Source organism: Aythya ferina (assembly GCF_964211825.1).
Source record: "Aythya ferina genome assembly, chromosome: 3".
NCBI classification, from domain to species: Eukaryota; Metazoa; Chordata; class Aves; order Anseriformes; family Anatidae; genus Aythya; species Aythya ferina.
The window spans coordinates 75,883,415-75,905,981 of NC_140298.1; the positions used below are offsets into that span (position 1 = coordinate 75,883,415).

Here is a 22,567-nt window from a genome sequence, read left to right on the forward strand (position 1 = left end):
GATCGGAAATGAATTCCATAGACAAGTACATGAAGAAATGGAGAACTCTATATTTAGAACAGCACTTGAACAGTAAATAATAAAACACTGATGCAAACATTGACAAGGGGTAGCTGCTTTTTGATATATGAATCCAATGGAAAAAAAAGAAAAAAGGAACATGTATCTCAAGGCATATGCCCACGGGATACAATTATGTCCTGCTCTCCCTGACCTTTTTCTCCCTGAGAAAAGTAAGGGTAAATTAGAGTACAGAACAAACAAACAAACAAAAATCAATGAACGATGTCAGTGACAAAAATGGATAGCCCTCCCTCCCAAGAGGGATCACGTAAAGTATCTGAATACTGGCCTGAGAACTGTGAACTTTGATTTTACACTGGCAAGAATATGACAATTTTTTTTTTTCACAGAATCACAGGCCGGCTAAAAGGTTTGCCACAAAATTATACATTGCATTTAAAGTAAGTCCACACTAAGTACTTTGATACATTAGCATCAATATAATATTGCAGACTGGTTGGTAGAACCTAGTTTGGAAAGACAGCATTTAAAACAGTGTTTGCTAAGCTGAAAGGTAGCAGCCAGTCCTTCAAGAATAACACTGATCCTCCCTCATTTCCAACCACATTCTACAATTAGGTAGGAAACACACGATGTAATCTATAGATAAAAACAATTTTCTTCTAGAGAAGGGAACACTTTCTGAAAATAAACTTCCCATGTTGCTTCTATTATTTTTTTTAATAAAACATATGTTACTGCTTTCAAAAAGAATTTCAGCAATTCTTTTATACTTTTCAGGTCAAAAGCGAAATTTGGCCTTAAATAGCAGATCTCAAGTTTGCAGATTCTTAGAAAAAATTAACACATTTACCTATTCCCTCATAAAAAGTGAATAATGGAGCAAATATGATAAGCATATCAACTGCTCCCAGGTAGTCTTCTACAGTCATAACACAGGCAAATTTCTCACTGACACTGATTAGACAGATGATTGTTATGAACACTGCAGCCCTTGAGGAATGAATAAACATGAGAAAGTGACCCATAGTTAAACAATTCTTTTACATTTATTGCTGATGACGTAGCGATACACAGATGACAATATATATTCATCAGTCTCCACTTTTTGATCTGTTATGAAAAAAATATCTGAGTATTTCAGGTTTCTTATGTCCCAAAATCATACTGCTTTGAAATAGTGTCCCACCAAATTCCACTCTAGGTAATTACAGTTTTAATTACAGTTAATGAACACCTAGGTAGTATCTTCTGCTGTTTCAACAGGATGTGGTGTTAGAGCTTCTTATTTTAACTTAGATGCAGTGCTGTCACTGAAAAGCTGAGCTCTTCAAAATACTGCAAAATGAATTGCAGCAGACAGCGAAATAATCTTCTGCTACTTAATAAGGTCAGACCCTGTAGTATTTTTGAGACAAATTCCACGTGCAACACTGTGCAGTAGATTATTTGTGGCACTGACTGCAATTAGTCTCTCAACTTCCACTGAAAGAACAAGGTAGATCACAAGTGCCTACCTGCTACTTTGAGCTAGTGGGTACCATATAAAATTGCTTTAACCTGAATATATTCATATCAAACCATACAGAAACATAGGATGTGACAGTTTGGATCAGCCCAGTCATCTGTGCAGTAGAGTACCCTATCTCTGACAGAGCCAAAACCAAGTAATTCAGAAGCGTTAAGAACCTCAACATGCAAAACTTTGGATAATCTGCTTATGGTAATTTTTATTTTCTATTTCAAAGGATTAAGATTTATTTCTCTTAAAAATATTCCATTTAAGGTAATAGTCATCTACATTATTTTCCACATTTCCATTTTAAAAAGCCTCTACCAGATTCATATTCCTTTTCTTGTTATAAATGTGCTGCTTTTCCTTATTTTCAATAACCTAACGACACTACAGTAAACAAAAATCTAACCTTCAGCCTTTTTTAATGCTTTTTTTTTTACACAGAAACATTACACAAATCTGTATGATAATTGGTATACACAATTTTCAGCATACAGCAACTGAGTTTTTAAGGTTTCCAGAGTAAAATTGGTCTCCTAAAAGTTCTGTGAGTTTCAGTATCACCAAGAGCATGTTTTAAAATCATCTAATGGCAAAATAAAGTATTGCTCTTGGCAACTATTTGAAACTTTCTCAGAAAAAATAAAAATTGTTTGGTCCTCTTGTACCTAGTTAATGGGTGAAAAGGTAACATCATAAAAGAAAAAAAATGTCAGAAGTTATTAAACACAGTGATATAAACACAACTTCTGGCTCAAAAGGTCTTTAAAATGTAGATTATTAAGAGCTAAGAGTATACAAAACTCCACTTAGACTGCAGAGTCTATTAAAAAAAAGGTGCTATTCCTTTATGATCAATCCAGACTTTTCATTATAACCCGCTTTTAAGTATTTTAATTATCAAGATGGACTAAAAATTACTTGTCGAAGTCACTGATTACCTACTTTCCATGATTGCGTGAAATCCTCCCCAAAGAGATGAAGGGAGTTGGCAACATACCAACATGATAAATCCTTTATTGCAGCAATGTCTGCAAGAAACCGTACCTGCATAGATGATTCCATCACCGATACCACCGTCACAGCATCTTCCAAAGTCACAGTATCCCTAAACATCAACCGGGCATGAGCTAGAAAAAAACAGGTGGGCACTGAAAGTAAGTGCAAGTGCAAATAGGGTCAAAAAGGTTACTTTGTTTTGTTTGGTTTGGTTTTGTTTTTATTTTACTACAAGGGAGATGATATTTCTTCAAAATTTTTTAGCTCTTCAAAAGCTTGTATATGGGTCTAACTCAAACGTCACTATAATCCTTTTGATTTTCGTGTCAGTTTCAAGAGGGACTGGAAGGTTTAATTTTACTAGTAAAGAATGCGACTTCTGGATTATAGTTACTATGACAGTTTGAATAAAGATACACAAAATGCTAGAGTTAAAAAATGTGCTGGATATCACAGAGAGTGTGATGTAAAACATCCCTATCTATATAGGTAGATGTCATCATCAAAAAGTGAAAAATTAAGCATAACTTTCATCATAGGTCAAAAAAGATTTGATTTCTTCTAAGTGGCCTAGAACATATTTTTCTCTACAATAGTTTATTTTTTCTTGCTTCCATTTCTTAAGACAATAAAACTGTTTTTTGTAAATGGTTGTAATGCAAATAATTTACTGCATGAAGAATTGGCTGTGCAAACATGGCTCTTACTCAGCAAAATAAAGGCAATTTAATTAATACCATCTATGTAATAGTTTGGAAGAACAAAATGCTACTGGAAGTCCCAACCACGTGACAGACAAGAATGGAAGAAACCTTGAACATATAAATAACATGTGAATCCCTAAAGGCTAATAATGTCTTTCACCTAAATAATTTTCACCCCCAAATGGAGACCAAAATATAAACATCTGATGCAGAAAGCACTAGCTTACTGATTGGCATAAAAAAGGGGGAAAAAAAGAAAAAGAAAAAAAAAAGATTTTATTTTAAATTCATCCTGGAAATACTTGATATGCCATTTTAGAAAACACAATCATATTAAGAAAGAGACCTACTAATTCCTTTGATTTTGTTCAAGTAAAATATGATTTGAGTTTAGAGTTGGAGTTGTTGCAGTCCCTATTGTGAGATAGAGACTTGAACAAAAATGTGTTGTATTTTATGTTATATTAATTTTAGGATAGAACAAAATACTTGACACCTTTCCTCAGGCTGAGTAGAGTGGCAACCCAGGACTCAAATAAAGTAAAACGAATCCTGGGATTTGCTTTTCATAAAGGCACGTAACTTCTGAGATTTTTTCCTCAAATGTAATTTCTTCCAGTGCCTTTAGTTTTTATTATGAATGTGAGAATGGCAAAATTAAAACCGGTTTTGATCATCTAAACATAACACCCTTTCCCACATTCAAATCTCCAACCCCAAGTCTATTTAGATTATGAAGATCAAACAATGCAAGGTTCATCTATCCATAACTCTATGGAGAAAACCCTACTCTGCTTACTGGTTATAATTATACTCCTGATCTACTCATTTCATAAAGGTTAATTGTTAGCCTAAAAATAAAGTTGTCCCGGCCTTACCTTCCGCAAGGCGTATCAAACTCTCCAATAAGCGAATGGTAGTTCGGGCAGCATTTCGGCAGTCACTCTGACGCTGCATTTGGTAATAGCGTACGAGGATCAGGTTGCTCTCATCAGACAGTTTTGGCTGTATACTTTTTATAAGGCAGAAGTAGGTTTTCATCTTTTCCATGCTCCACAGCTTTTCTGATTTGCTAGGGCAACCTGCGCAACAACTGCCTAGTCAGTAATTGTATAACAACAGACATCAAGCTTTTTCTGAAGAATTCCTGTTAAGTAGATGGGTGAACGTAAAATACCTCCTACCGTATTTCTGGGGCATACTGGAGTGTCTGTGCATGAGTCCTCAGGGACTTGGTCAAATTCCAGTGTGGAATGTTACATGACATCCAGTCCCTCCCCTAGCAAAATCCACAGCAAAGCCTCCAGCAGTTTGAACAGCGGAGCTGTCAGACTCGCTGCCCACCAGATGGTACAGCCATTACCAAGTGCTCTGATACCGTGTCAAGTATAAAACGCCACTCGAACGTATGCACTTCTCTGGCTGTCTTTATCTACTCTGTAGAAGCCAAAGGCTACCTGCCATATTCTGAACATTTTTTTTACAGGGAAACATTTGGGGAAGGAAAGAAAAGTAAGGATGTAGCTGAAGTCGTCTCCTCTAACCACTTCTCTAATGAGGATCAAAGTCGTGTTCCTAAAGCAGGTTAAAATCAAATCACTCTGCCTTTCCTAATTCCAGAGCACACATGCAGAGCTCCACATGCAGACCGCTAATACGCACTCTCCAGGCCCTGCAGCATACACAGCTCAAATTTGTTCTGTCTGAATTAAGCTTCTCATTGACAGCATGTAATGGTACTGCGTGTAGGATCTGCGCATCGAGTAATGAAAACATGGAAGCCAAAGCAGTCTGGGCTGAAATCTCTTGCAAACGATCATAGAGTAAAGGTAAAGGTATGGTGTTCACAGATCTCCCCTATTAATTAATCAATGATCTCTATCTTTTTCCTGCTAGAAAGACAACCATACCACAGGCAACTATCACAGTAAACATGCAAACGCTGATTGATGTGAAAGGCTGAAAAATAACAAACTAACAAATAAATAACAAAAATAACAAAATAACAAAACAGAAAGGTGGGGAAATTAAAAACAAAAACAAAAACAAAAACAAACTCATACCTTTATTTTGCAAGATGAAAGATGAAATGATGCGGTCCCACTCCTCATTCTTTGTATCTAACAATACTAAGACCAGATCAAATCTGCTCAGCAGGGGACTGCCAAGAGCTATGTTGACGGAGACAGACTCGTTAGGGTCATAATGACCTTTGGGGTTTGTTGCTGCCAGTATTGTTGTCCTTGTATTAAGCTTGCATACCAAGCTAGAGAAAAATATGATGAACATTACAGCTGAACTGAGCTGGATCGAGGAAATGACTCCAAAGTGTTAACAACAATTATCATGGTTTTATGTTATAAAGAGCACATCTTACATTTAAAGAGCATACGAGCTAAACTATATGCATTTTATTAATAGATATTATATATCAAGCATTTCTCAGTCAGAGAATAGCAACTAGACAGAAAGACAGTACTTGGGACACCAAAAGTAGCTAGGTAATATTCCCACAAGCAATCTCTATATTCAGGTACATCCTTAGCTGAATAAAACTAATCTAGCTTTTCAGAAACAAATGCTACTTTGCTGATTCATACAGTATAAATAGATTTTTTTCACGATGAAAAGTAACATTTTAGCTTATTTCACATTTTCAGAAAGTAAAACGAAATGTAACATACGGGTATGTTTTATTCCTGTGTAGAGTCATCTTGCAAATATTAGCCCAACCATCCAGTGATGGCAGCCATATCATCTGTTTCTCAGGGAAAATGACATTTTTCCCTCTTAATTATGCTATCCCGGTGTGTGTTTTTAGATGTGGGGAGATTATTTTTATTCTAGTAGTCCAAACGCAATCGTTTCAGTTAAGGCAGCAGCAGTATTCTAACTTTGGTTTGTCACCAAGCTATTTCGAGTCAGCTCCAGAGTAACTGCTGCCTCACGTCCAAAGTTGTTCCATAACTGAGAGGAAGAAGATGTGATGGGAGGAAGAGCAGAGTGGAAGGTGACAAGGAGGAATGTGGAAAGGATGATGCCTTTTTGGTACCAGAGACTGGTAATACCAGTCAGGACATGATTTGGGCCTGGACGGGAGCTGCATGTGGCTGAGAGACTGACGTTAGAGCTCAGAGATCAAACTGGCAGGGGAAAAAAAAAATAAGAGATTTGAGTACGTTCTAGTATAGAAAAAAAATGAGGACGTGAAAGTAAGCAGGAATTTATGGTCACGTCACGCCCAACATATAAGATTGGGTAGCCTAGAAATTATTTGGTCTTATTTTGTTACTGTCCGGTATTACTGGAATTTGGAGAAACAAAGTCCTGCTTTCTGAGTTCCTTGTGAAATTCCTCATTTCACATATAATTATTATGGTGGCTCTCACCATGTGACAAAAAAAAAAAAAAAAGAACACAAAGAGGAGGTTCAGGTTGGAAATGAGGAGACTTCTTTTTGGAAAGAGCGGTCAGGCATTGGAACAGGTTGCCCTGGGAGGTGGTGGAGTCATCGTCCCTGCGGGTGTTTAAGGAAAGGTTGGACATGGCGCTTAGGGACATGGTTTAGTGGGTAACATTGGTGGTAGGGGGGTGGTTGGACCAGATGACCTTGGAGAGCTCTTCCAACCTTAATGATTCTACGATTCTTAGGAAAGTACCCTTGCCTAAGGGCAGTGGCAGACTGAAAACCCAGCAGCGAGCAGGGTACGTCTTCGTCTTCACTCTGGTTGCTTGCAACCTCAGGTCCATTGCACTGTCCTTTGAAACGCTGGCTCACCTAGTTTACAAATACCATTGAGAACAAAACTATGCAGTACAACAAAGAAAACAGCTATTTTTAGTCAGCATGACAAGCCCCCCACCAACCTGTAAGTGCAAGAGAAGCATGCTATTTTGCCACACGCTTTAACATGCCACTTACCCTGCCTTTGCTACGCTGATGGTTTGTTGCTCCATTGCTTCATGGATACTGGTTCTGTCGTGTTCTTTGATACTGTTGAACTCATCAATGCAACACAGGCCGCTATCTGCAAGCACCAGTGCACCAGCTTCCAAGTTCCACTCCCCACAGTCCTTCACAGCAGTCACTGTCAAACCTGAAGAATCAATTGCTCCGGTCAGTCTTTCCCTTAAACTGCAGGAGTGCGCCGGAGTGAAAGAACGGGACTCGGCACACTGGCTGGTGCCACAGGCAGAAGGCAAAACAGCAGGTTAGCTCCACCACATACCTCTACCATGCATCTCGCTTCACACCTACTGGTAAGAAATCCCACTAGTGTTAGGCAAGCGAGCCCGTGTCTGTGGAGCAGATTCTGTTAAGCCTTCCAAATTTAGTAATTACTTCTTTTAGGGCATCGATAAATGAACAAAAGTGATTAGAGAACGAAAACCAAATCTGCTAAATCAAATTGAAAAGTGGGCAAATGTGGAGACTGCTAAATTACAGAATAGACTTGTCCTTCCCCATCAGCTGTCAAAATAAACAAATATCCGGGAGCCGCAAAACAAAGCTTGTGAAAAAAAATATTTCAAAATATCCTTTTTTTCTTTTTGAGATTTCACACTAAGCTAAAGTGAGATTAAAAAAGTAAAAAAATGAAATTAAAAAAGTAAAAAATGAAATTAAAAAAGTAAAAAATGAAATTAAAAAAAAAAGTTCCCAGCGGGCATTAGCAAATCTCCATGTGACACAGCAGCGGGAGCACGGCAGGTCAGGAACATCTCACAGCTGTGAGAACGGCCACTTTTTATCAAGGACGTGCAGCTCTTCTCAATCTTTCTGTTCCCTCTTCCCCAGCCTTTTCTCTATCTTTAGCCCTTCTTTTTCACTCCACAGTGCTTGGCTCAAAATATCCTAGCAGTTGACAAGCTGCGACCAGCCTAAAATTTCCCGGAATGCTACAGCAGAACTTGCCCAGGGAAGGATCCCACCACCCAAAACCTCCCCTGGCCCAGGCAGCCCAGGGGCGAGCGCTGTTGCTTCCTCATCTCCATGCAGATCACCGCAGCCGCTGTTTGCTCCCAAACAGTCAGCCAAGAGTTACTGGAAATGTGTTTCCTGATAACACGTATTTTAGCTTCGTGTGGGGGATCTCTTCCACTGTCCAGCGTAGCCTTGTGTTGTGTAGAGAATGTTATAAAAATGTACAGTGAGCAACAGACCAGGCAAGTGTGATGACATTTCCCTGCAAATACACCTGTTTGTGAACACAAAGGTGTCGGCTCCTTTCCAAACCCGGGGTTGGCTTGGGGAGTTGCTGGAGGCCAAGGTCTCTGTGCCTCGGCGCTGCTCTGCTCTGCCCGCGAGGCTCGGGTTCCCAGGCAGGCAGATGTCTCCTCCAGCCCCTCCTGCTGCGCCTATTCCACCACACTCAAGGGCTCCCCGCAGACACGCACAGCGTCTGATATTTTTATTTCCACACACAATCTCCTCTTAGCGTGAGGAAAAAACACCTCCCACCTCCCCATCCCCCCCAATACCCCCCCCAGCTTGGGGCAGCGCCGGCTCCCCGGCCCCGGAGGCAGCCGGAGCGGTGCCATGTCGCCTCTGCCATCCCCTGGGCACGCAGCCACAAGATGGCCTCCTCCGCGGGCCTCCTGCGGCTCGGGGGCGAGCATCGCCGCCTTCCTCGCCTCTCCACAGCGGGCTGGGCACCGGGGGGCTCCGTGGCAGCCCGGACACCTCCCCGGGGGCCAGCAGCGGGCGGCGGGGGCGCAGGAGGGCGGCAGCCCCTCAGCCTAGGGGGGCACCCGGAGTGAATCCAGCCATGAAACCACAGCGCCGCGCTACTCCGCGGCGGAGACCCTGAAAAGCCGGGGGCCACAGAGCCCAGCGCAGGGGGTAAAGCCCTGAGGCGGAAAGCAACCGGGGGCACGCCGCCACATGGCGGATGGCGCTGAGCGAGGCGGGCGGGCGGGGGCTCGGCGGGGCTGGGCTGGGCTCCGCCCGGCTCGGCCGTGCCGGTGGCGGCCCCGCCCGGGCGCGGGGCGGTTGCGGCCGGTGGCCGGGCGGGGGCGCGGCGGGGAGCGGAGCGGAGCCCATCTTGGAGGAGGGAGCGGGGAAGGAGGGCCCTGTGCCGGCGGGCGGCCAATCGGGGCGGGCGCTGGCGGCGAGCAGGGCAGAATGGGCTGCAGCGGGGAGCCCGCCGCGCAGGGCGCCCAGCGCCGCCGGTGTAAATAAAGGCGCGGAGCCGGAGCCGGAGCCGGGGGGCGGCCAGAAAAGTTTGCTCAAGTCGCGGCTCCGCAGCCTCGGGCGGGCGGGGGCGCCGGGCCGGGTCGGGCCGGCCGTGCGGCGGAGCCCCCGAGGCGCTGCTGGACTTGGCGGCGCGGCGCCGTGCCTATTGTTTGCGGGTTGTTTTTGTTGGTGTTTTTTTTTTTTTTTTCTTTTTTTCCCTGAAATATGGCCAAGGTTCAGGTGAACAATGTAGTGGTGTTGGACAACCCCTCTCCTTTCTACAACCCGTTCCAGTTCGAGATCACGTTCGAGTGCATCGAGGACCTGTCGGAAGGTGAGCGCGGCTCCCACCCCCCCCCCGCCCCGGCCCGCCGCCAGCCCCAGGCTTCAACTTCGCCCAGGCCCCGCGTCCCCCGCCGGCCGCGCCGGGGGCTGGGGGGGGCTCGGGGGGGGGCTGCGCTTCCCAGCCGGCCTTGGCCGGGCCCAGGGGGGGAAGTTTTGGGCTGAGCCGGGCCCTGCGCGCCGCGCCGGGGCCGCCGAGGCCGGCTGCAAGTTGCGAGGAAGTTGTGAGGGGAGGGAGCCATGTTGCCAGCTTTGTGTGCCGGGGCGGGGAGCGGGGCGGGCGGCGGGGGCCTGGCGCCGGGTGCGGGCACGGCGCTGGGCAACGGCCGGGGGCTGGGGGGGGCGGGCTCCGAAGTTGCCGGGTACCCCCGAGGGGGGCGCCCCCGGTGGGGCCGGGCTGGCGGGGGCCCGGCAGCGCCGCCCGGCGGCAGGGCCCGGCCCCGGCCCCGGCGCCCCGAGAGGCCGCGCGGCGCCCCCCGGGCGGGAGTTTCGAACGGCGGCGGGCGCGGGGCGAGGCCCGGCCGCGGGGTGTGCGCGGTGCCGGCCGCCCCCCTGCCGGCAGCGGCTCGATGAAGCCACCCCGCCAGGGCCCTCCCTTAGCAGGGCCTGGCCTTCGCGTTTACATCTGGTTTAATCTTGCTTTTAAAAGCTGCTGCCGCTGCCTTCCCGTGCTGACAGTCTGTGGTGCTGTTTTCAGCCAGCCCTGCGTACCACCCGTCTTCAGTTTCCTCAGTTTAGCCCCCCTGCCCCCTTCAAGTTATCATTCTGCATCAGGATTCCTAAGCAGCATCAGGTCCATCAAGTGGATGATTTTTCAACTTTAAGTGCTGCTGGTTTAGAATGAGTTTCATGCTGTTCCCCTGGAGTGATAATCTTAAGTGATCCAGCCTCAGAGTCCTCAGTTCTCGTACCTGGTGCCTTGGACAGGTATGACAAAAGCAGTCACTAACTGACCAGCACAAGCAGCCTGCAGTGCCCACAGGAGTTAGCACTGGGTGCCTACAAGGTAAATAAGACCCCTGATACAGCACCTGGCCAGTCGTGCTGTGGTGTGTAAGAAGCAAAACCACTTCCTGGGCCCTGTTAACGTATGCTACTTAAAACCCCAAAACCTGCATGTTGAACACAGTAAGATTTCATTATTGAGGAAAAACAACTGCAATCCTAAAGCAGCCAAGTTTTGTTAACATGCTAGCTCTTCCTCTGCTTAAGTTCCAGTCCTGCATCAGGAAACCATAACGTAGACCTTCAAATTTTGCAAAGAATACTGAAAACATAAATGTATTTGTCTATGGGGTAGTGCTTTTGCACACCCAATCAGGGCATTGCTCATAAGGAGAAAAAAGAAATATATCAACTTTAAGGCACTGTTTTAAGCAACAGATCAATTACCAACAAACAAACAAACAATAACTTCAGTTACAGTATTCCGTAATGACAACTTTCTTTTCTTTTTCTCTTGTTTAAAAATAATAACCTCTATTCTCAGGTTAGTTTTATACAGGTGTGGTTACGCATGTGTTTTTAAATCAAAAAGTTAAAGTGAAAAGCTGGCCCAGGAAGAACTAATGAATGCTAATTTGCAGCTTCATCTTTCAAGCACCTGTGGTGACCAGGGTGCATTAGAAAAAATACGTGTCAGTTGTAAGAAATGTTTGATTTTGGCACGTCATTTTAAGAAGTGAAATGCTACATTTCGCACGTGGGTTTGTGGTTGTTTGATTCTCCTACCTGGGATTCTATTCCAGGATAAAATTCAAACACCAATATCACCAGTGCGAATTAGATCAAATCATGCTATTATGATTTTATATACTTCTCAGGTTACACAGCTTGCACACATGTGGAGGAATGGAGGCACAAAGTTAGTGTGGCTGGTGCTTACTCAGTGGATTTCATTATTCAATTAAGTGCTTTATGTGATTGGTGTAACAGCTGTGAAGTATATTTGTGGAAGGTGGGAACTTCTGAGGGGGAGCTGATTCAATATTCAAGGTGTGCCCTGCTGTGTAGGGTCGTATAGGCGGCGTCCCAACCTGTATGCCTCTGGGGACAGACCAAGGACATTCTGAACGCTGCTCCCAACAAGTAAATGGGCCCTGTCCTCTGTATGAAATTTGTAAATAAACCTGGCTATGAAAGTAGAGGGAATCCTGCAGTAGAGACTGAATAGAGGAAGACGGTGGGATGATCTAGATCATGAGGACTGGGGTGAGCATCAATAAATTTCCCAAGTGAAGGTTGGTCCCTATCCCTTTATGCTAGTTGCCAAAGAAGCAATTTTAGGTTAAGCAAAACTCTGCAGTCAAGAGTGGAAGATGCTTAACTGTAATGATAAACAATTGTTTTTTTTTTTGTTTTGTTTTACTGCAGACTTGGAATGGAAAATAATTTACGTGGGTTCAGCTGAAAGCGAAGAGTATGACCAAGTGTTAGACTCCGTTTTAGTAGGACCTGTTCCTGCAGGCAGACACATGTTTGTATTTCAGGTAAGCTTCATTTAACTGTTCCTGAAAGAGTTGTGCTAATTTGATGTCTAATGATGACTGTATCATATAAAGAGACACTTAAAAATAATGCTAAGCTAGAAGGAATTTCAGTCAGCTCTTCATGTATGATACAGCTTGCTTCTCATTAGCTGTTTTTTGCCCCTGATATTTCCATGGTAATATTTTCACTTGTGCTGTCAATAATTAGAGAGAGTGATAGAAGGCATGGCTCTGTAGCTAGTGATAATTTTGACAAGTCCAGTTCATAAATCTCTTCTGGACCACTCCCTAACTGGGACTGTCAGTTACCTGGCTTATGCTAACATCACTGGGCTTAGCTCTACAGCAATTGGTAAGTGGTTTCAGACAGTCAGGGGCACTAGGTTAATGTAGACAACATCTACAGAAGAAGGTGAACAAATTCATTGTGAACCTGCGCTGGAGTAGTCAAGAATTCATTTCTGTTGGGCCAGATAAATGTTCAGCCATGATGTCTGGCTATGCATGTTAAGTCACAACGCAGTACAGCGATTCATACAGTAAGACAGAATTCCAGTTGTAGATAGCAGACATCTGGGACGTGAGTGGTTAGATAAAGACTGTCCCACAATCTCTGGAGCGTGTGGCAATACGCTGCTGTTAAAGCCACAAGTTATGAAGAAGGAATACTTGAGGGAAGGAAAACAAGGAAAGAGGAGCACCAAGATGGCTTAATGTTCTACTCTGGTTAGATCAAACAGAGGGGAAAAACTAAACTAAACTTGTCTGAGTTTTTATGGAAATTGTTTTTAATCAAAACACTGATTCAGCTCACTTTTTTCCCCTGTTTATCAAATACTAGTGTCTCTCTTGTAAACTGAGAGCAAAATCCATCCACAGAAAAATCAGACTGAAAATGAGAACAGCTTTTTGTTTATGAACCTTGCCACTTTCCCAAACACTATAAATTCACTCAACTAATTAATGGCAAATGCATACTGAAGTATGAGCATTTTCTTCAAAAATAACTCCAACTAACACATTTTCTTACTTATCAGAGTTACTAATAACTGCTTTAAAATGATAACAAAGTTTGTTAGGCATCCTAATTATTACTGTAAGTCCCAATTATTTAGAAGGTTCAGAAAACATTTGAAACTTTTGAATAGAACTTTTTTTTCCCCCCTCACAGGACAGGCTAAAGGCATAAGGTTAGGCTGGAGGTTATGTTTATTAACCACATGTGCAAATCAGCCTTGAAATATTTCACTCTGCTTTTGGAGCTGGGCTTAATTTTTCCCATGCTAGAAATGAAGCAGATACATAACAAATGCATCATTTATTAACAGTACTTCCATTATTGAGCAATTTCATCCTGTAGCATTAATTGGTCAGAACCAGGTGATCCTCTATCACCCTCAAAATGCGCTACTTTGTAGTGGTAGATCGAGAGATACCAGCTGGCATTTCCATCTCTAGTTTAAATGAGGCACTATTTTCAATCTCAAAGATTCACTGCTGATAGTAATGGGAAGGAGCAGAAGGCAGGTGCCTCAAAAGGCATGTTTTGGTTGTGTGATACAGGAAGACCTTGAAAATAAAATTTACTGGACTTGCAGTTTCTGCAGGATAGACCCGTATCCATTATATCATAGCTACGGATGACATTACAGCAAAATTAGGAGTAGGTATGTACAGATTTGGCTTAGATTGAGTACTCTTACTGCCTTTTAATAATCTCTCCTTTTTCTTATGGGTGTACTGTTGGTCTAAGTATATTAAACTTCAAAAGCCCTGGATTTCAAGTGAGGGTAGGACCTGGCTAATGTGTATGTAAGAGACTACCAAAAGCCAAAGTGCTCTAATAACCCTTTGCTGCCAGTTTGAGCTACTTTATTCACCAAACTGAAACTGCCTGGCAGGTGGAGGGAACTGGCAGGGGAATGCCAGGATGGGACAAAGTGTAGAACTGCAGGAGTTGTATACATGAGTAGGAAAAAAAAAAAAAAGATACTGTGTTCACCAATGAGCACAGAGAAGAACTTCTTGTAGAGATGTATAAAACTTTGCTAGTATTATGCTGTAGATTTTTCTTAAGATGAAAATGGCTGAAACAGCAAGTAAAATGGAGTGCCGCACAGATAAAATCCTGAGGAGAGGCTGCGCATCAGGTTGGGAAGTCAGCCTTACATACAGGAAGATGGAAAAGTATTGTGCTTATCAGACTTGCACAATAATCTTTTTTTTATATTTTTAAAAAGACTTCAATACTAAAGACCTACATCTTGGCCTATTTGGATCTAAATACTAATATATAAGTAATGAAACACGATTCTTTTTCTCTGTGCTCCTGGGGATTTGTAATAAATTCTCAGGAGCTTCTTTTTGAGAATATAGGCACATAAATAATTTACAGTCTTGAAGTGGGGATATGACCTTACACTAATTTAGCTACTCTGTACTAATAGTTGTGTGTTATGTAGAAAAGCAAGATAACTCAAACAATGTATATCTTGAGTGATTTCATAAATTTCTTAAGTAATTTTGGCATACTAAGATGGTGGGTTTTATGCAAAAGTTAAATCTGCTGCTTCTTTTTGCCTACCACAGTATATGTTTGCAACTTCTCACTCGCCACTTGGTCATATCAATGTCTTCTCTTCCCCCCCTAACCTGTGCATGTTCACCAGTTCCTTGGGGAATCAGGAGGCTTTACATCTAGGGCAGGAAGTTTAAAATTTGAGAAAAAAAAACATTTTCTTCGAAACCATGTTCAATGCCTTCGCTGCTCAACAGCAAAGTAGGATTAAAACAGGATTTCTGCAGGTTCACAGCTGTATCATAGCATATTACAGGACATGAAGTGACAGTGGAAGAAGCCTGGGAGAGGTAAAATCCCGTATTAGGGTATGAGCTGTGTTTCACAGGGAGTTAAATGGAAGGATGTCCTTTTTTTGCAAAATACTACTCTGTAACTGCCTACCGGAATTTTAAGTAATCACATCGCCCTGGGCACTGTTAGAACAAGACCGCTGATTTGAAATAGCGATTTCATGTATTGGCAGTTCTTATATTTTTGTGGAGCTTCTGTATTTCTCCAGTTCCTTGGCCATATTTTCCATTGCCCTGTACAAGTTGCAAAGCTATTTGGTCACTTTCTCTTCCCTTCAGGGCTGGAGGAAGGAGTGTTCTACCTGATTCCCTGGTTGCTTTCCTCCCCCCAGTATATTTGTACCTGAGAGGTCTGATTCATTTAATTGTTCTGCAGAGTGCCTACAGCTTCTTATGAAAAGCTAGAGTGGTTTGAAGGCTCAGGATTGAAGTAGCAAAGAGCAGAAGTCAATGATGCATGACTACTAGCTCCTGAATTTTGTAGTGCTAGAGCATATACATACCGGAGAAAAACAGGGATAAGAGGGACAGCGAGAATCCCATTCACTCTCTGTCCTAAGGCAGGATTCAACACATCTGAACCACTCTAACATACGTTGCTATTACTAATTTATGCTTGGAACAAAGGTGTTTGTTATCAGCTTCAGATTTTTCATGCAAAGTTGTAAATATGGGGCTGTTTCGTTTATGCTTAGATTGCTGCTACTTTGAGTCTGAGAGCAGAATGAGGCACCATGTTCCATCAACAAATGTTTAGTTACGAAACATTTTAAGAGACTGATGTGAGCCACATCTGGTGAGGCAAATTCTATTGATTATTAATAATTGCAGTGCCATGGTGAGTAAGGATATAAGGGAGATTGTAAGAGTTGCCTATTAGTTAGGACTGCATACTGGCTGAAAATGTCGTGTCTCTCAGTGATGATGTATTTAATTGCATGCAATTGAAGAAATACGGGCACATGGCAGCAGATGAGACACAGCCATTTATTCCTTTCCTAGACAGCTCAAATGTCAGCGTAACCTGTCCCTCCTCTTCTTGCTGAAGTCTGAATTAGCCTGTATTTTTAAAGGTTTAGTCTTGTTAAAAACGGACAGATCAATTCAACTGAAGAGGTATGAAAAGTTTTTACTCGATTACTGTGAGGGGCTGGAGAACAGCAGCACCGTGGAACTGGAGAGGTGTTGGCACGCTTGTTCAGCTAATCATGTATTTAAAAGCAGTTTGGGATCAAAGCTGTCTGATCACCCAGGAGAAATGTCAGCACAACATTACTGTGTTCAAACTAATTCTGCCTGTAGAAGATGGTGCCCTAAATTCAGGGTTGATGTTTTTGTAAAAGCAGGTATATTTTCTGGTTAACATGGAGAAACCTTTCAAATTTGCATACAGTCACTACTCAGCTGCTAGGACAAGCTATTTCAGATTCTTCTGCCAGATAGGCATGTAGTATTGATTTTATTTTAATCGATCTTTCCCTTTCATGTTTAGGCTGATGCACCTAACCCAGGGCTTATTCCAGATGCAGATGCAGTAGGCGTAACAGTCGTGCTAATAACATGCACTTACCGAGGTCAAGAATTTATTAGAGTCGGCTACTATGTAAACAACGAATATACTGAAACAGAACTGAGAGAGAACCCACCAGTAAAGCCAGACTTTTCTAAGGTAAGGCACCTCCTGTTCTAGACACGTATCAAAGATACGCTTATACAAAGGGATTTTTAAGAAAGACCTACAGTTCTGCAAAACAGAAAGTGAAGAACAACTTCTCTATGAAAGGAGAGAAGATGGGTAGCCTTGTTAGAGCAGGCCAGGTGACTGGATCCAATCAACGGACAACTTGATCGAGGAAATTTGTATTTAAAGTTTAAAAACAGACATTTTTTAATGGTTAAAAAAAATAAAAATGAATGAGGTGTAGAGTTAAAATGAGATGTGAAATAAAGTATTAGGTTCCAAATAATCCTGAGGAGGAAGATCAACTAACAAAAACTAGTCAGTCAAAATCCTGTGAAACAGCGCATGCAGGCAGATTCCTGCACGAACTAATAAACTTCCATGTAGCATCCTGGTTTGCTTTCATGGAAGGTCTTGGGGATTTGGGGTCCATTTCTGGGTTCTCTTTATGAGATGTTATGTGTACATGCTCATGTTCCAAAGTTTTGTGAAGGTAAAAAAAAAAAAAAAAAAAATTGGTTGCTTCTCAAGTTTGCATGAGTTATATAACCAGATACATGAAGAACTGAGTGGAATAATGGTTGTACTGTAACGACTAGTACAGAGATAATCCCCATAGTCCCTGAAACCAATCTTAAAATGTAACTAAACTGAATTGATATCTAAATTGTTTTTTTTAAAAGCTGCTAATTTTTTACTATGCCTAACTTAATTATCAGGAATCAGATGTTTAGTACGTTCTCAAAATTCAAAATCATGGTTAATTTTTGAGGACTCTTAGGATTATAATCTGCTCCTTTCCTTTTTTCTTATGCTGTTGAACTCATCTTTGTTGTTTTTTTTAGCGTGAATGCCAGAATGTCAACTTTCTTTAAGCAGTTGAATTTAGAAATGTCTAGAACTACTTGTTGTTCTGTTTTGAACAGTTTAGAACTACTTGTTATTCTGTTTTTTCATAGAAGCAGTTTTTATATAAACAAGAACAGCTACAGTGATCATGTATTTGTACAAGTTCTTAATTTGACTAAGGTTATTAAGCATTTTGAATTGTAATTGACGGGAAACAGACCTAGTAGGCTCAAAAAAAAAATGATCTTGTTAGATTTTGTTAGCTTGCATAAGGGGTGGGAAAATATTTAATGGGGGCGCACTTTCTCAAGGAATGAAATCAGCACTTCTGCTGAGGCAGACCTTTCCTGTGACCAGTCTCAACTTTAATAACAAGTGGCCAGTGGCCATAATTTGCCATCCTTTGGAGTTAACTGTGCATTATTTTGAAATGGTGATAAATTCAGAAAAATTGAGCATCTTCTTTTTTGCTGCACACATAAGCAGATGGAACACTTCTTTCAAGAAAAACGAAGGCCAGCCTAAAGAATAAAATACATGACTAGTGTCTAGGCATGTCAACTGCCAAATCTAAGTAATGTTCTCAATTTAATATTTGAAGTAGACAAATTAAAATTCAGATAGTAAAATGAATCTAACACATAGTCATTTAATATAAGGAAAGGTTTTAATCTTTATAAGGACAGACAGTTGAGGTAAATGGTGGAGTTGTTGCTAGCACCATGAAATTGCAGAATTTTATGAACTCCTGTAGCTTGCAAAATTGTTCTGGGGATAGTCATTTGCTTTATTAAGTGCTGTGCTGGCTAAGGTAAAACCCTTGCACTTTACTTGCAAAGTTCTAGCATAGTCTTGAATGCTTAGAACAGTTAACTGCTTTCTAGACAGGATGCTTTTATTTTGCTGAGTAGGATATTAGAGTAATTGAACTAGTGGTGTGTTTCTGTAAGCATATTTCTGATCCATATGTAATAGCTATAGATTCACAATCACATGATTTTTTAAAATTATTTTAGACATACATGGCTACAGGAGTAAAAGGAAAGAAATCCATATGCACGTGAAGTCCAGTTTGCTATGTACACCACATAATTTATATCTTTTCTTCCCACCCAGCTTCAAAGGAATATTTTGGCATCTAATCCCCGAGTCACAAGATTCCACATAAATTGGGAGGACAACACTGAAAAACTGGAAGATGCAGAGAGCAGTAACCCAAATCTACAGTCCCTGCTTTCTACAGATGCGTTACCTTCAGCATCAAAGGGGTGGTCAACATCAGAAAATTCATTAAATGTTATGTTAGAATCTCATATGGACTGCATGTGACTAACCACCATCGTTTTGGTACTGTACATGTGTTAAACTGTAAAAACAACCAGAACTATTTCCCTCAAATTCCATAAGTACATAGTTGACGAGCAATGTGAAGAACTTGTTTTAAAACATCCTGTAGAAAGTTTATAAAGAAAAAACAGTATTTGAGCAAATTGTGGAATATAAATACAACTATTTTTAAGTAATTGCTTTTTTCTCTAATGTGTTATTCTGTTTGGTCTAACCCAAACCCGATTAAAGTATACGTATTCTTCCCCCTTCCCCCTTTACTTTGTTAGCACTGTTGAAAGCTAAAAAATGGAAAGTTAAAATATTCAGGCAAAATGAAGCAATAATGCTGTGTCCTCATCTCTGATATCCAGATTGCCAAATATAAAGTGCCCTTTAATAGCAGCTGAAGAACAAAGCTGTCATTAGATGAAGTGCAAAGAAAAAAGTGCTCTTAAAAAAAAAAAGTCCTCTTTCTGTGAAAGCAGCACAGTATAATTTTAGGTGCAAGTTTTTTCATTTCAAAGCACATACTTGTTACTTTAAGCATGCAGTTTGAAATTTACCATCTGCTATCTCAGATTTTAGGACTTTTTTTTTCTTTTTTTAATCTCGTGCTGCTAGTCAGACTGGTTTGTTAAGGACAGTGTTTCATGTGAATTTAGGTGGGTATTTCAGCAAAGAACTTTTTTTTTTCCGTCAGCTGTGCACAACTGGGTGGAAAAGATTAAAGCAATTAGAAAATATGAGTGTCAAAAGGAATAGTATAAGTAACCCTCTGAACTGTACTTCTGCAATATTGTTATGTACAATGCTGGTTCATACATTAATTTTTCAAGTATGCTCTATTCTTGTAGTCTTTTCAACTAGTAAGGAGTTTTGATGTTTTCTTTCAGTTTTCTGAAATGTTTGGAATCTATATCACTTGAGTTTTCTCTCTGCCCTTTAAGGCAACACTATGCACTGGTATAAATGAAGATTCGAACTCTGCTGTGGCAGGCGCTGCGTACTCAAGAATTCATGGCCTGCCCTGAAGGGCTTGCAGTGAGACACTCTCTATTACCTGAGGCATCTTTGAAGATAAAAAAAAATGAGGCAGTAAATTGTAAAAACTTAAAGACACTGTTATGACACCAACAATTCTGGTATTCCTTCCAATCCTTGTCAGCCTTATGTTTACTGTGACTATATATGCACTTAAGATTGTAATCTGTCATGTCAGATTACTAGAATATTGTTCTGCTAGTTACTCGTAACTGCCCAAACCCTTGTAGGTTCTGGGCCCTTAAAAAAAAAAAAAAAAAGTACATTTCATGATGACTTGACAGCATAGCTTTGAATAAAAATAGAACACTTTCTCTTCACTTCCAGCATTGTCAAATAGGGATGAAGATGTCCGAAGCAGTTAGTGTTTCCGTCTTTACACATCATTAGTGAAATTGTCTTCATATATAATATTTTTAAATTGTGAAGGATGGACCTGATGTGAATGTACATGCATACATTTCTTTCTTATGTGGAAACTCAGCAGAACATATGGTAGCCAAATGCCTAAGTTGTACTGAAAGCCTTTGGAACCTTCAGTCTGAAGTGTGCTCTTGAAAGTCTCTCTCTAGTTGTTTAAACATATGATTAGCAATAATATTTTGATTACATTACCACCACAATTTAACAATCATCAAATGTTAACACCAATATTTGTATGACTTAACTCAAAAAATCAGTCTCCAAAACCAGCAGTTGTTTCAACTTTAGGGTTGAAACCAAAAAGTAGCATGGCTGGCAAGGCAAGGGAAGGGGTTCTCCCCCTCTGCTCTGATTTCATGAGGCTCCCACCTGGAGTGCTGTGCTCAGATCTGGGGCCCCCTGAGCAAGAAGGACATGGACATACTAGGACAAGTCTAGAAGAGGGCCACAAAGATGATCAAAGATCTGGAGCACATCTCCTATAAAGACAGGCCGAGCAAGCTGGGGTTGTTCAGCCTGAAGAAGGCTCTGCAGAGAGAGACCTTATAGAGGCCTTCCAGTGCCTGAAGGGGCCTACAGGAAAGCCGGGGAGGGACTCTTTGTCACGGAGGGTAGTGATAGGACAAGGGGCAATGGCTTTAAAGAAGCCGTGGACACCTCATCCCTGGAAGTGTTCGAGGCCAGGCTGGATGGGGCTTTGGGCAACACTCTCTATACTATGAAATTATAGATTCTATGAAATTATGTGAACATTTTAAAAAGGTCTTTAAAAAAAAAAATCATAACAAGGTCTCCAGTGGCTTTTTGAGATTGTCATGCCCTTTACTGTTCTATTTATAAAACTCTAAGTTATATCTTAAATGTAAACATAAATAACTTAGTCATCTGCTGAAAGGCTGGAAAGCTAAGGAAGTCTGACTTGAGCTAAAGTTATCGTAATAGTACTTCAAATACTTGTACCTGCTGATGATTCACGTGAAAGCATGATCAAGTACAAGTTATAACTAGAATCCATCCACGAGTAGCACAAATAATTCTTAGAAACACGTGCTGGATAAGTGATGGAAGCAAACCCTATTTCTGCCATTGCAGAATCCACTGCAAAATACAGTCAGCAAAAGTACACCACCCAGCAAGCCAAGTCCAAGAAACAAGAAAGAGAAGATTTATTCTGTTTAGCAGAAGAAAAGGCCAACTGTACAGGTGAACTCAGGGGTGCAATAAACTTCCAGCTAGACCAGACGGCGTGATGCTGAAACAGACTGTGGCACCACCTTACCTGATACATGCACTACGTCCGTAGCTGACCCGCCAGTTACTGGAAGGAGAATGACCATACTGCCCTAGGTGGCAACTGCAAAAGAACAGCTTTACCCACTGTGAGAGGACCTCATGATCTTTGTGAAATGAATTGTCTTTCTGTGCTCTTTGAAAGACTGGATGCTTTGCAGGTCATCTACAAGTTTGTCCGGATCTTAGCAGGCCATACAAACTGTATTCTGAACGTCTTGTTTCCTGGCAAAAATTACAGCTCAGAGAGAAGGAATTTGAGAAAGTAAATTCCAGTGTTCCAAATGCTTCGAGTCTCATCATCAGGCAACATCACAGCACAAAGTTAGCAGCATTAAGAGAGACAGTGACTACAAAGCATCTTTATAAAGACTCGTCTCTGACCTGGCAGCAGGGCTGTATAACTAACACAGACAGCTAATGCTGACAGCATAGCAGTACAACTTTGGTGCCAAAGGTGAGTTCCCCTTCCAACAAACCTCATCTTGCAGAGGCCATCAAGGTGCAAGGGCATGCTACAGGTTCTGTTAACATGCACTAGGGACGCTTCTCACTGTGTTTTTACCTCAGATGGACAGGTAGCCTCAATTCATGGCGTTGTAGAATCAGAATCATTCAGGTTGGAAAAGACCTCCAAGATCATCTAGTCCAACTTCTAACCTACTACTGAAGTCCACCACTAAACCATGCTACTAAGTTCCACATCTACACATTTGCTGAAGACCTCCAGGGATGGTGACTCAACAGCTTCCCTGGGCAGCCTGTTCCAATGCTGCACAACCCTTTCAGTAAAGCCATTTCTCCTAATATCCAACCTAAATTCTATTAGAAGAC

At 41.7% G+C, this 22,567-nt stretch overlaps 2 protein-coding genes across 3 annotated transcripts in view; one reads left to right on the forward strand and one right to left on the reverse strand.

Annotated features, from left to right (window-relative positions):
* Positions 1-22,567, reverse strand: part of MCM9 (minichromosome maintenance 9 homologous recombination repair factor) — a 45,463-nt gene that overhangs the window by 6,273 nt on the left and 16,623 nt on the right. The window contains exons 8-11 of one of the 2 annotated variants that reach the window (XM_084512336.1): positions 7,166-7,340; positions 5,307-5,509; positions 4,122-4,325; positions 2,588-2,670 (exon numbers count right to left, since the gene is read on the reverse strand). In XM_084512336.1, coding sequence (XP_084368462.1) covers positions 2,588-2,670; positions 4,122-4,325; positions 5,307-5,509; positions 7,166-7,340 — 665 coding nt within the window. Of the gene's footprint in view, positions 1-2,587; positions 2,671-4,121; positions 4,326-5,306; positions 5,510-7,165; positions 7,341-18,846; positions 21,975-22,567 lie in introns of those variants that run through there. The other variant, XM_084512337.1, reaches the window with a different exon arrangement.
* Positions 9,334-19,817, forward strand: ASF1A (anti-silencing function 1A histone chaperone). The gene is made up of 4 exons (XM_084512340.1): positions 9,334-9,752; positions 12,134-12,249; positions 16,613-16,789; positions 18,767-19,817. Exons 1-4 carry the CDS (start codon positions 9,644-9,646, stop codon positions 18,977-18,979), a joined length of 615 nt encoding a protein of 204 aa, XP_084368466.1. The 5' UTR covers positions 9,334-9,643; the 3' UTR covers positions 18,980-19,817.